General features: G+C 45.6%; 1 protein-coding gene across 3 annotated transcripts in view; it reads right to left on the bottom strand.

The window, feature by feature from the left end:
• CPNE8 (copine 8) overlaps positions 1-14,256 on the bottom strand; it is a 271,698-nt gene that overhangs the window by 216,913 nt on the left and 40,529 nt on the right. For all 3 annotated transcript variants that reach the window (XM_054019129.1, XM_054019120.1, XM_054019112.1), the window contains exon 3: positions 5,962-6,008. In XM_054019129.1, the coding sequence (XP_053875104.1) occupies positions 5,962-6,008 (47 nt within the window). The remainder of the gene's footprint in view (positions 1-5,961; positions 6,009-14,256) is intronic.

Here is a 14,256-nt window from a genome sequence, read left to right as displayed (position 1 = left end):
CTTCCCGAAGTAATCTCTTCCAGTGTTTTATTATCCTTATAGTAATAAAGTTTCTCCTAATATCTAACTTAAATCACCCTTGCTGCAACTAAACAGATGACTTCTTGTCCTATCCTCAATGGACATAGGAGAAAGTGTATACTCCCCTTGTGCAGTAACTGAGTCTTCGAGATGTGTCCGTATGGATGCACCCTGCACCTTTGGTCGTAGATTTTTCATAGCAGCATCTATGCTGCCCGTATGTGCGTATTACTCAGTCTCATGGTCCGTATTGTTATATAGCACTGAATGGGTGAACCGCCTTCAGTTCCTTCTCTACCACGAAGCTCCATAGCAGAAAAAGAGAGCAAGTGGCAGAGCACCCACAGGAGGGCACATTACGAAGAACGATAGTTACAGCATGGTGTAAGTAACCATTTCTTCTTCTAGTAGTGTCCCTATGGGTGCTCCACTCTAGGTGACTACCAAGCAAAAGTTCCCTTTAAGGAGGAGGGGGCTTCAAGGTCAAGTCCAGTACTGAAGAAAATACAGCCGAATCATGAGCTATTGCATAATGCTCACCAAAAAGGTATGTATAGGGGCCCAAGGGTCAAGGTGGATTTTTGAAGTATTCAGTTGTAGGCCCAATTTGAGAAAGAGATCTATGGCCTCACAAGTTGCATGCGAAGTTAGGTCCAGGAAGCAGCCTTTCAGAAGCCAATCATTTAGCGGAGATGTGCTGCTACTACTGATGATCTTTGAAAAGGCCTTTGGGGCAGACCATAAGCCAAAAGGGAGCACCCTGAACTGAAAATGGGCCTGAACGACAGTAAAACATAGGAATCTTTTGTGGGATGTGTGGACTGCTATATGGAAATATGCATCAGAAAATCGTCCGTGCAAACAGCTTAGTGCCATCAAAAGGAAAGTCTTCAACTGTATTCTGGATATTCTTTGGAAATCCTGAGATCTGAATCCAGGAGACCCTCTTCATAACTACCACCATAGAAAGCAAACGAATGGCAGCAGCAGCAGCCAGGGAGGTCTGAAGAGATCAGCTGGCCTTTGCAATAATTGCCTGGAATTGCTCTCTGTGTTCCAATGATAGATGTTCAATAAAGGAGTTCAGCTTGGTATAATTTGTATAGTTGTACTTGGCCATTAATGCCTGCTAGTTGGTGATTCTAAATTATAAAGTTGCTGACAAATATGATTTTGTACCCAACAGGTCAAGGTGCTTATGATCTTTATCATAGGGAACTGCGTTAGTGTGGTGCTGCCTTCCATGTTCGTTAACCACCTGGACCAGCAAGGACTAAGGATAAGGATGAGAAAATAAAAATTCTGAGTCCTTAGAGGGGACATATTTTTTTGTCTGTTCTCTCAAACATGGGTAGAATTGAGACCAGGTGTGCCAGATAATGAGGCCCTGGCAAAGGTTAACAGGAAAGGCAAGGTGAGCAGATGAAGCTATATTAAGAATGTCAAGCAGCTTCTGATGTGATTCTTTAACCTACTGAAGAAGGATCTGCAAAGAATCTGCGACCATCTTGATAAGGTCCTAGAACTGTTTAAAACAGTCAGCCAGGGATGGTGGAGTGGCATGACCGCTTCATCCGGGCATAGAGAAGAGAGAAGAGAAGAGAAGAGAAGAGAAGAGAAGAGAAGAGAAGAGAAGAGAAGAGAAGAGAAGAGAAGAGAAGAGATGCTGGCTGGTGGAGAGATCTCTCCATCAGCCCTAGTTTCCTGTTCCTCAAAGGTTTCTTCCTGAGGTTCTGGTCTCTTGGAGAGAGGGTGATGAAAGTTGTCTACCTCGGACAGATGATGTTCGAGGCCCTAGAGAATTGCCAATGACAGGCCACCTAGGGGTCCCGACTCCCAGCATGGCCAAGTGGGTGGCGAATATGGCATGGGTGGAGGAATCCATTAGTGTTTGTACCAGCAAGATGGTGGTTGTAGACCTCTCTCATGACGGAGATCAACTTCCTCAGATACCTATGGAAAAGAGCCTCTATAGGAATGGCGTGGAGAGCCTCAGACAGATATTTGAGAAACGAAGATAAGATCTTCATGAGAAACCTCCTTTTCCAAGTCACTGTGAAGTGGTGGAGCAGCAGAAGAAACTTGAGGTACAACCATCAGTACCTGCCAGGTGTCTGGGAATCTGGAGATCCTAGGCACAGAGAACAGATCAGAACTGAGCAATGAGGAGTCAGGTGTCTTGGACACAGCCAGGTCTAGGGGAAAATGAAACTCCTGCAGTACCAAGAGCAGTGTTGGCACCATATCCATAGCCTGCACCAAAGTGATAATGGCAGAGGGAGTTGACGATACTAGGAATCTCAACCACTCCAAGGGGAGACCGCCAGATGAAGCCCAATTGGGCATCTTCAGTACTGAGTGAAAAGAGGTAATGTTCTTCTTGCTGCCTTGATCTGTTGACAGGACCAAATGTCCTCTCAGAGCCTGGGACTTCATAGTCTTTAGGCTTGATCATGCCCTCAGTACCTGAGGAACCAGCAGTCTCGTAAGTACCAGATTGGAGAGCAGTGGGTGCTGAAGGGGCTGGTGTCATCGGAGACACTGACTTCCTTTTGAGGTAGATTCCCTGTCTGGAGAACTTGAGGGACGGTCTTTGGGAGTATTATGAGAGGAAGCTTGGGTATTCCTGTTAGATGCAGAGTAGAGCAAAACAATTACATCCTTTGTCTTATGTACAACACTCCTGTAGGTATATCTCAGAATGACACATGACTTTTTTTGCAACAATATCACACTGTTGGTTCCTGCAAATTTACAACCCACAGATTATTTTTCTGCAGTATTACTGCCTAGCCAGTTATTCTGGGGAGGAGGGATAGCTCAGTGGTTCGAGCATTGGCCTACTAAACCCAGGGTTGTGAGTTCAATCCTTGAGGGGGCCACTTGGGGATCTGGGGCAAAATCAGTACTTGGTCCTGCTAGTGAAGGCAGGGGGCTGGACTCAATGACCTTTCAAGGTCCCTTCCAGTTCTAGGAGATGGGATATCTCCATTAATTTCATTTCATTTGCCATTTTATTTTTTTCTTCCTTTGCTTCCTAAGTATAGTACTTGGCATTTATCTTTACTGAATTTCATCCTACTGACTTCAGACCAAATTCTCTAAATATCGAAGTCATTTTGAATTCTAATCCTGTCCTCTACAGTGCTTGTAACCTCTCCCTGCTTGGAGTCTGTGATAAATAAAGTGGGGGGATAGCTCCCTTTGATGGACACCCAGCCAATCAGTTAGCTGTAAAATCCCTCTTGGTAGATGTTCTTTATTCGCTTTACCTGTAAAGGGTTAAAAAGTCCCCCAGGTAAAGGGGGGGGAACGTGGGCACCTGACCAAAAGAGCCAAGGGGAAGGCTAGAACTTTTTAAAATGAGGAAAGAAACTTTCCCTTTGCCTGTTATTCTCTGGGCTGGAGGGACAGAGCAGCCATGCTATAAGCAGCTTAAGCCAGGTATGATTATAATTCATCAGCTCATACCTAGAACTACTTATATGAACTCCAAATGTGTAGGCAGATCAGAATGTTTAGCTAGACACGATCAGGTTTATTTCTGTTTATATTTTTAAGGCTTGTGGCTCTCCTCTGTGCTAATCCCTAATGCTTTTGTTTGCTGGTAAGCTTTTCTTTAAGCTGAACCCCCAAGAAAGCTATATTGGGTGCATGATTTTTGTAATCGTTTCTTTTAAGATATAGCAAAAAGTGCCAGATGTATTTTTTCCTTTTTTGTTTTAATAAAATTTACCTTTTTTAAGAACAGGATTGGATTTTTGATGTCTTAAGAGGTTTGTGCATGTTGTTTGATTAGCTAATAGCCAAGACTAATTTCCTTTTAGGTTTACAGCAAATTGTATTTGGTTTGGATGAGAAGCTTTTGATTCAGTTTCCAATTCACAATGTTAAGGATATAAAATAAAGGTTACAGAACTCATGCTTTTATTTTGCTTTATGTGTTTGCTTTTCTTTAAATACATTATTTTTCAAGATTTGGTAAAAAAAATCTGAAACTAACAAGGTAGGTGTGAGAGTGGGAGCATCCACAGGGACATCACTTGAAGAAAAGGGTAAGTTTCTCTGGATGGGTGGCTGGAGGTAAGGTGAGGAAGGTACTGCAATAAGAGAAAGGGATACATAGAGGTAGAGAAACTTGTTGTCTAGGAATAGTTGAAGTTACAGACATAGGAGAGGGGGGTTGAGGGAGAAATAGTTCTTATTATTGTAAGAGTCAGAACTGTAAACCAGTAACAAGGCAGCAAAGGCCCAAAGGGTCTCAGAGGCTTCAAAGCAGAGTACAGCATGGCTCTGAAAAGCCACTGGCTCAGCCTCCCACTGACCCTTCATGGCGACAGGCCCATACCTAGCATAAGGAAACTAAGCAAATTGAAACAGGGGGAGCCTCTTGGTTCACAGCCTTTGACAACACAAATGGTTACTACTATTAATGGGAACTGATCCAAACATTTATATTTTATTTAACAAACTAGCAGAGAAGAATGAAACAAGCAATTCTTTTAAAAAAGAGGCTTCGACAAATTGGTACACCAACTTTTCACAACAGAGATTCTCTTCCAGTGATAGATAATAAGGAGTCCGGTGGCACCTTAAAAAGATTAAGGTGCCACGGAACTCCTTGTTGTTTTTGTGGGTACAGACTAACACGGCTACCCCCTGATACTTGACATCTTCCAATGATGTTTGAAAGGAACTAATGATTGCAGCATTAGTGGTTCTTCAGTTATAGGCTCAAAACAGCTTAGAGAATTCCTATCTGGTCACTAGAGCATGGATCCAAGATTCGTTTTCTGTAATAGCCTGCAGCTTTAAATATTATAATTTTGAGATTCAGAATGAATCATTTAAAAACACATTTCTAAATCTATAGGATAAGATATTTCCCCTTATTGCTGTTAATGAATTTAGTGATGAAAGGTACAGAATTATCAGTTCTGCAAAAGGAAGTTGTAATTGGAGAGCAGATACAACACAAGCAATACTGTTGTTTTCCCTCACTGTTATATCAACATACCTCTGCTTTGACTAGGAGGTTAAGACAGTAATCCAAATTCTACATCCACTGAATGCCTAGCCTCTTTGCTAAGAGTGCCAACAAGTGTACTGTACTACACGTAAGTGATGTTGACATCTCTCCCCTAGAAAATGAACTGAGACCACTAACTTATTTAGAGCAGGGCAATGAACAGTTGTAAAGTAGTAACTTATTTCAGTCATTACCACCTGAGATGATTCCAACTTCTGATACAACAATGAAATGTTCTTCTTCGCATTTAGAATCTGGAGGCACCCAGGCACCACACTTAAGAACTCTAACACATGACTACTGTAAAGTACCAGTAGGCCAAATCTGAAATGTCTCCATTATTAATGGTTTTACTAAAATTGTTAGTGATCTGTTCTCCTCCTCCCTCCAACTTCCTCCTCCTCCCCTTTAGGGTGACCATATGTCCCAAATTATAGGACCAGTCCTGATATTCGGATCTTTTTCTTATATAGGCTCCTATTACCCCTCACCCCCGTCCCAATTTTTCACACTTGCTATCTGGTCAGCCTACTCCCCTTCCCAAATGGCCTTTCAAACCTGGCTAGCCTGCTCCATATTTTTTAAAAATAAAATTGGTTTTACTTATGGTGGAGGGAAGTATGGGGGACACACCTTTCTTCTTAAATGGATTTAACCATTTTTAAGTGTAATACAGGATATATAAATACAAGATTTCAAAATAAAGTGACCCTAATTTTTTGGCATTTTTTCCTGTACATTTGAGGGTTTTATTTCTTTCGCATAGCAATCAACCAACTAATCATGATTTTTCTTTTTTTTTTTTCTTTTTTGCCATGACACAAACAACCACACTTAATTAAAAAATTAAAAACAAAAATATACACAGATATTAAAAAAAAAACAAAAAAAAAAAAAACACACAACCTTACCTCTCTCCATTCTTTGCTTCCAATACCTTGTGTATACAAAACACATACTGTGAAAAGAAGAAATGCTCAGTCATTTTCATAATTTCTTTTAACATTCTTTCATTTAATTAATCTGTTTTAGTAAGTCTTACATTGCTGTTGAAATTACTAGCTAGGACAATCAAATATCAAATGCTTGCACTCAGTTCCTAATACTCCTACGCTGATAGGAGACAATATGGACAATAAGGCTGGAAATAGGATGGCCTTAAAGTGGGCTGTGATACTTACTGATTGACATTTAGCAAGTCACTTGACAATCGTTAGATGTAAAATTAGATAAAAGCAAGATTTCATTAAAATCAGACTGAAGTATTGGTCTGACTATCCTAGTTAATCTAAATCATAAGTACTCTAAAATACACTGTCTTCAGGAGACGAGAATTAAAAGAGAAACAAATAGGGACCCATATAGGAAAGAGAGAGAGAAAATAGGGTGGGAGAGAAAAAACTACCAGGGCCTTTTTTCCTTAGATCTGCTCCAAATATACAAAAAAGATAGATATAATATGTTGTATATCGATACACTTTTTAACTAAAATTCCCACAAACAAAATCTTTGTTTAAAACCAGTTAATGTTGCCCAAGTTATCCACCCAATACAAGCCTTAAAAAAGGAAGCACCATAATAAAGTACATTTATGAGCTGTCACTAAATGCCCACACACACTATTTCCACTTTTAGCAACAGACTTCACGCCGCTGCCTCCTCCCCAAAAAAAGAACTCCCTTTGCTTCCAACAGATATAACGTTTTTGGGGTTTTTTTTGTTTTTGTTTGTTTTTTAATATATCTTACTCTCCAGCTCCATCTCAGGAGCTGAGAGCAGGAAAACTCAGACCTGGAGGTACAAGAATCGGGAGTTCTCTGCACTTCTGTAATATAGTTAATAGCAATAGTTATCCAATACCTGTAAAAACTTAATTAGGGCAATCAACTCATTCACATCAAACAGCCATTACAGATTATCTTTTGTTCACTACATGTCACTCTTGCACTACGTGTAAGCCAGCAACCTAAAATAGTACCAGTCCCACTTCTGAATAATGCTGTTCTAGATCCGCCATACATTGTTTTCTGACAGATTATTCTCCTGCTCCTATACATTTTTAATCTCTAATTTAAAACAAAAACAAAACAAAAAAAAAACACGCTTTGGGTTGCAGTCTTTAGCAACAAAGGGTAAGGGCCAACTCCACTCCCATTGGAGTTAAAGGGAATCACCCTACTGACTTCAGTGGAAACAGGGTCAAACCCTAAACTGGATTTTCTTTCTCCTCTAAAAGATACTTTGCTCCATACCAAATTTGCACTGGTCTGTAGTTAACAGAATGAAGGTAAAACCAAGTCCCAGGAACACAGAAGATAGCCTGCCAGTGCAGGATCAATATGCGTGGGTTAAAATGGAGAGTTGGGAATAATTTATACCCAATGGGGGAAAAACAATAAAACCAAAATTAAATAATACCAAGACAAGATCATCATATTCTATGGAGGATGAAGTTGATATTAAGGAAGTACGGGGGGAGGGGGTGTCTATAATCAGAGGGGGAATTTTTGATTTTTTTATTATTATTATTATTATTATTATTAAATTGGAACCATCAAGTTGTGTACTATGATTTTTATTATACTAACCATCTTCCTCTATCCTCCTTCCATCCTATTCTTGTACTCAGTCTTTAGGTCTTGTCTTAATTAAACTCTTCATGGCAAGGAATGTGTCAATTTGTGTATGTTTATAATAGTGCCCAAAACGATGGTGCCCCAGAGCTAATAAATAAATAATAATAAATGAAATAACAAGAGGTTACTTACCAATAACTTTTGTTTGTGTGTTGCCTCTATGTATTCACAATTGTGAGATATGACACCTTTAGAGTCAAGCAAAGGAAAGGCCTTGAAAAGCCACCTCCAGTATAGTTACCTGAGAGATTTCATGCAAAGGTGTCATCCCCTTACTCTATATAAAGAGAAGTGTGTATACACAGACCCAGCCTCAGTTCCTTCTCCCTAACTGCCAGTCCTAATGTTCTACAGAACTCTGAGGTAGAGAGTAAGGTTGACAGGTATTGGGACTACACCCAAGCAACTTTTGAAGAACAGCAGCTACTGTTAAGTAAAAAACTGCTACTTAACTCTCGTAACTGTTGTTCTTTGAGATGTCTTGCTCATGTCCATTCCAATAGGTGTGTGTGTGTGCGCGTGCGCACCACATGCACGATCGCCGGAAAGCTTTTCCCCTAGTGATACCCATTGGGTCGGCTGTGGAGACCCCTAGAGTGGAGCCTTCATGGCAGTGCATATATGTCCCTGCCGACCCGCCGCCTGCTCAGTTCCTTCTTGCTGGAATACTCCGACAGTGGGGAGACAGTGGGATTTGGAATGGACATGAGCAACACATCTTGAAGAACAACAGTTACGAGAGGTAAGTAACTGTTTTTTCTTCTTCGAGTGATTGCTCGTGTGCATTCCAATAGGTGACTTCCAAGCAGTTACCCCGGGAGAGGGGTCGGAGTTCACATAATTGCTAAGTGTAGGACTGCCCTACCAAATCCAGCATCATCCCTCGCCTGCTAGATGATGGCGTAGTGGGAAGTGAAGGTGTGAACTGAAGACCAGGTTGCCGCCTTGCAGATGTCCTGGATAGGGACCTGCGCCAGGAAAGCTGCTATGGTAGAGTGCACTGTAATTGGAGGGGCTGGAACTTTGGCCAGGTTATAGCAAGTCCTGATGCAGGACATGATCCATGATGAGATGCGCTGGGATGAGATTGGGAGCCCCTTCATTCTTTCTGCGATAGCAATAAAGAGCTGCGGTGACTTACAAAATGGCTTTGTGCATTCAATGTAAAATGAGAAGGCACGTCTAATGTCCAAGGAATGGAACATGCGCTCCCTTTAGTGGCATGGGGTTTAGGAAAGAACACAGGTAAGAATATATCCTGGTTCACATGAAACTGGGAGACAACCTTAGGCAGGAACTCAGGGTGGGAGCGTAGCTGCTCCTTGTCTTTATAAAATACCGTATAAGGCAGTTCGGAGGTCAGTGTCCTGAGTGCGGCTATCCTTCTAGCAGAAATTATAGCCACCAGAAAAGCCACCTTCCAGGAAAGGTAGGAGAGAGGGCAGGTAGTCATTGGGCTCAAAGGGGGGCTAGGTTGAGGTCCCAAGGGGGAACGGGCTGACGTATTTGGAGGACAAAGTCTGTCCAGGCCCTTAAGAAACCTGCCCACCCTGGGGTTACCAAACACTGACCCACCCGCCGTTCCCAGGTGAAAGGCCAAAATGGCCGCAAGGTGTACCCTCAGGGATATTCCTAACCCTTGGTGCTTGAGATATAAAAGAGTCCAAAATAAGGGGAATTGGGGCTGATTTTGGCTCAGTTCCCCTTTGTCAAGGCCAAATGGAGAAACGCTTCCACTTAGCCAGGTAAGTGGCTCACATGGAGGGTTTCCTACTTCCTAACAAGACCTCCCTCACTGAGTGCGAGCACTGAAGCTCAAGAGAGTTCAGCCATGGAGTTTCCAATCCATGAGGTGGAGGGACTCCAGGTTGGGGTGCTATAGATGGCCGTGGCCCTGCGCGAATAGGGTCGGAGAGAGAGGGAGCGCTACAGGTCTGTCCACTGAAAGGTTCAGTAACATGGTGAACCAGTGCTGGTGAGGCCACGCTGGTGCTATAAGGATCAAGGAAGCCCTGTCCTGATGAATCTTGAGGAGCACTCTGTGTATGAGGGGGAATGGAGGGAACGTGTAGAGCAGGTGACCCATCCAAGATAAGTAAAAGGCATCCGCGGTGGAGCCTGGGCTGTGGTTCAGGAAGGAGCAGAATCTCTGGCACTTCCTGTTGCTCCGCGTTGCAAACAGGTCCATGTGGCTAGAGCCCCACCTCTGGAAAAAAAATCAAGTGAGCGATGTCCAATCTGAGGGACCACTCGAGTCCATGGAACGAGTGACTGAGGCAATCTGCCAGCTCGTTCTGCGCCCCCCGAAGGTGCGACGCCTGCAGGTGTATGGAGTGGGCGATACAGAAGTCCCACAGCGTGAGGGCTTCCCGACAGAGGGGAGAGGAGCAAGCACCCCCGTTTGTTTATACAAAACATGGCTGCAGTATTGTCCGTGAGCACTGATACGCACATGCCCTGAGGATGGGCCTGAAACGCCTGGCATGCCAGGCAAACCTCCCTCAACTCCCTCATGTTGATGTGCAGCAATAGCTCTGCATGGGACCAGAGGCCCTGGGTTCTGGGATTGCCCAGATGCACTCCCCAACCGAGCGCCGAGGCGTCCGTGACCAGGGAAAGCGTGGGATGGGGTTTTGCAGAGGGTACTCCCGCACAAACCAGCTGTGGTTGCAGCCACAATGAAGAGAGTGGAGAATGCGAGGCAATAGGGTCACTATTGAGTCCAATGGGTCCCTGCCCTATCTGTGAACCTGCGCTAACTATGCCTGGAGGGGCCGTAGGCACAGTCTGGCATGCTGTACCACATATGTACAGGCTGCCATGTGCCCCAATAGTCTCATACAATTTCTCGCCATGGTTGTGGGGAAGCAGAGAAGGGTCTGGATAATGTCCATGAGCGCTCTGAAACGCAGTTCCGGAAGGAACACCCTCGTGGAGTCCAAGAGAGCACCGACGAACTCTATCTTTTTCGTGCGGGTCAGTGTGGACTTGGGCTCATTCAATATAAGACCCAGCCTATGAAACGTCGCCCGGGCCAGGGACACGTGCTCTGCTACCTGTGCTTGGGACTCGTCCTTGATGAGCCAGTCATCCAAATATGGGAATACCTGCACCTGGCGCCTGTGGAGGAAGGCCACCACTACCGCCATACACTTGGTCAACACCTGGAGAGCCGTTGACAGGCCAAATAGGGGTACCCTGAACTGGTAGTGCCAGCCACTGACCACGAATCTGAGAAAGCATCTGTGGGCTGGGATAATAGCAATGTGAAAGTACACATCCTTCAAGTCGAGGGCAGCGTACCAATCTTCCGGATCCAGAGAAGGAATGATGGCGGCTAGAGAAACCATGCAAAACTTCACCTTTTTTATGAATGTGTTGAGGTCTCATAGGTCCAGGATAGGCCGAAGCCTGCCCGTAGCCTTGGGGATGAGGAAATAGTGGTAGTATATCCCCTTGCCCCTGAATTCCTGAGGAACCTCCTCTATTGCCCCTAAAGCTAGGAACAATTTCACCTCTTGTAAAAGGAGTTGCTCATGAGCGGGGTCCCTGAAGAGGGACAGGGAAGTGGGGTGGGAGGGAACAGAACTGGATAGAACATCCCGCCCTCACCGTGCTGAGGACCCAGTGGTCTGACGTGATCCGAGACCAAGCACGGTAGAAGAGGGAGAGTCGATTCACAAAGGGGGAGGGGGGGGTAGAAAGAGAAGGATCCAAGATGGCGACTGGTGGGCTGTCCTCGGGCGCATCTTCAAAAGTTGGGCTTGGGGCCGGGGGGCTGTTTGGTTGAACCCTGGCCTTGGCCCCAGGAGGATTGCGGTGGGTGCTTTCTATTATTTCTGCCCCTCCTCCTAGGGGGATCTCACCGAGGCGGCCCCGGACAGAAATGGGACGAGGGCTGAGGTCTAAAAGGGCTTTCTCTGAGGCGCTGGGGTGTGTAGCCCCAGAGACTTAAGAGTCACCCAAGAGTCCTTCAGACTATGCAAGCGCGTGTCCATATTTTGGGCGAACAGGCACTCACAGTCAAAGGGGAGGTCCTGTATAGTGTTCTGGACCTCCGGCGGGATACCCGAAACCTGTAGCCACATACTGCGCTTCATTGCTATTGCGGGGGCCATGGTTCGAGCCATAGAGTCCACCGCGTCCAGGGTTGCCTGAAGGGCAGTCCGAGATACTACTCTACCCTCCTCAAGGAGCGCACCAAACTCCTTGCTTGAGTCAGCCGGGATTAACTCCTGGAACTTAGCCAACAAGCTCCAGGAATTAAAAGCGTATTGGCTAAGTACTGCCTACTGATTCGCTACCCGAAGCTGGAGCCCACCAGTAGAATAGACTTTACGGCCAAAGAGATTCAGTTTCTTGGCATCACATGACTTAGGTACAGGGCCTGGTTGTCCTTGTCGCTCCTTGTGGTTTGCTGCATCAACCACCAAAGTCCCCAGTTGGGGGTGGGTAAAAAGGTGCTCAAAGCCCTTTTGCGCACAATGTAGCGTCTCTTGATCCCTTTAACCGTTGGTGGTATAGAGGCTGGGGTTTGCCAGAGCACCTTTGTGGTGTTCTGAATTGTCCTTCTAGAGTGGCCTTGCCCCTCATAAGGACCCTCGGGAGTGAGGATGTCCACCATCGGATCTGAATCCTCCATAACCTCCTCTGCCTGGAGGTTGAAGTTAACTGCCACCCTCCTAAGCAGATCCTGGTGGCCTTTGGTGTCCATTGGTGGTAGAGTGGTGGATCTGCCCACCACCGCCTCGTCTGGTGATGAGGAGGAGGTTCCCGGGACGGGGTCTTCCTGCCCCTCGGGTTCTCTAGAGGTCAGGCCAAGTACCTCAGAGCTGCGCATGACCGGAGGATCAGTGCAACCGACGTCAGTGGAGGAGGGTCTGTGCTTGTCTGTGGCTGCTCAACAGCCATGTCCCGTACTGGGTTCTCAGGGGGCCTAGGGGTGTAGTGTGCCATCGACGTCGCTGATGGAGAGGCAGGGCCCCCCCCCCCCCAATACCACCAATACCAGCCTAGATCCCTGACTTTGAGCCTGGTGGTAGGTTCAAGAGGTCCAAAACGGCCATTGCACTGGGCTCTGCCACTGGCATGGCTAAGTGACGGCCGGTGCCGATTGTTCCGCTGGCCTACGGTGCCGGGATCAGTGCCGGGACCAGAAGCAGTGGTGGCTGCATCGGGACACAGAGAATTCTGTGTCTGACTCTGATGAGTACTCTATACCTGACCACAGGAGAGCAGAGCCCGAAGGTGCCGGGTAGACAGAGATCAGTGCCGTAACATCATGGACTTTCCCCGATGATGAATCAATGGCGGTGCTGCCATTAGTGCCGTGACGGGTATCAGAGTCATCCAGGGTGCCGGGCACGACGACGCAGTTGATGAGTTTGCGAAGCCGGGCCCCGCACCTGCGGGGCCAGGTACTGTGCCGTCATGGCAATGAGGTCTTGAGCCGCCTCATATGTGTCCGGAGTGGAGGGGAGATCAAGCTCGTCCTCCAAATCGTTCCGGCTAGGAGAGTCCATTCTTGCCGGACTCAACGGCTCTGCAACTGGGGCCAGAGTCAACTGCGCCGGTTCTTGGGGATCAGACCGAGGGTGTCCCACCGAAGGACGCACCTCACTGGAATCTCTACAGCAGGGAATCATGTATCTCAGCGAGGGCTCATTCAAGTGGGAAGAAGTAGTCCCCCTCCCTGGCTGGCTGATTATGTAATGTACTGTTGAATATCCACTGTTCCAATGACATGGAAAAAAAGTAAATGGAAAGCCATCAAAGAAACTATAACCATTGAAACCACTTGAGGTAAAAATGAACATTATGACATTATGACAGACAGGGGATCACCCTTTCTATGAACACACACACAAAAGACTGGTTAAGTCAGTATATCACAAAGTGGAGAAAGACACTCTGGATCTGTTCACTGAGGAGACCTCTTGTTCAGCAGGGGTGTTTCGTGGAAGATTGGATCCTGTTTCCCAAGAAGCAAGCCAGCTCCGCAACAGATTAAATTAGGGGAGGGGGAATCCTATTTTATTAGATAGCTAAGGGAACGAATAATGAGTAATGTAACTAATAAGCGTAGGCCCTAGTTTGTGTTTTATGTGGGCTAATTGTAACCATTTGTTTCACTCTTGTTTCTAGTGAAAACTCTGTACTTTCTTAAATAAACACTCGTGTTTTATTATAAAAACACAAGTGCTGTGTGTTATACAGGAGCACCAATTTAAGGTAAAACTGGCAAACAGGTACACTGCTCCTTTGGGAAAAGAGGATTTGGGATTTCTGTGAGTAGCAGGTGTCAGTGGCTGGAAATCACAAGAGAACACTTCAATGGGAGTCAGGGAGTGTCATGCCTCTCTTGTTTAGCTACAAGGCAAAGACAGGGCTGGCACAGCCCAGAGGAGAGAGCTTGAGTGGTTGAAAGGCTGGTAGTTTTAGGGAGCTAACACCAAACCATCACCGACCAGACTCCCTCTTGCTAGAGACAAGGGGTAACAAGTTAACTCTCATCCCGGGTACTCCAAGAACCATTGCAGTACAGTAATATAAATGAATGTTCTTCCACTG

The sequence above is a fragment of the Malaclemys terrapin genome, chromosome 1 (assembly GCF_027887155.1).
Source record: "Malaclemys terrapin pileata isolate rMalTer1 chromosome 1, rMalTer1.hap1, whole genome shotgun sequence".
In the NCBI taxonomy this organism is placed as follows: Eukaryota; Metazoa; Chordata; order Testudines; family Emydidae; genus Malaclemys; species Malaclemys terrapin.
Note: the sequence above shows the minus strand (reverse complement) of the source record. Positions and strands in the feature narration are given on the sequence as shown.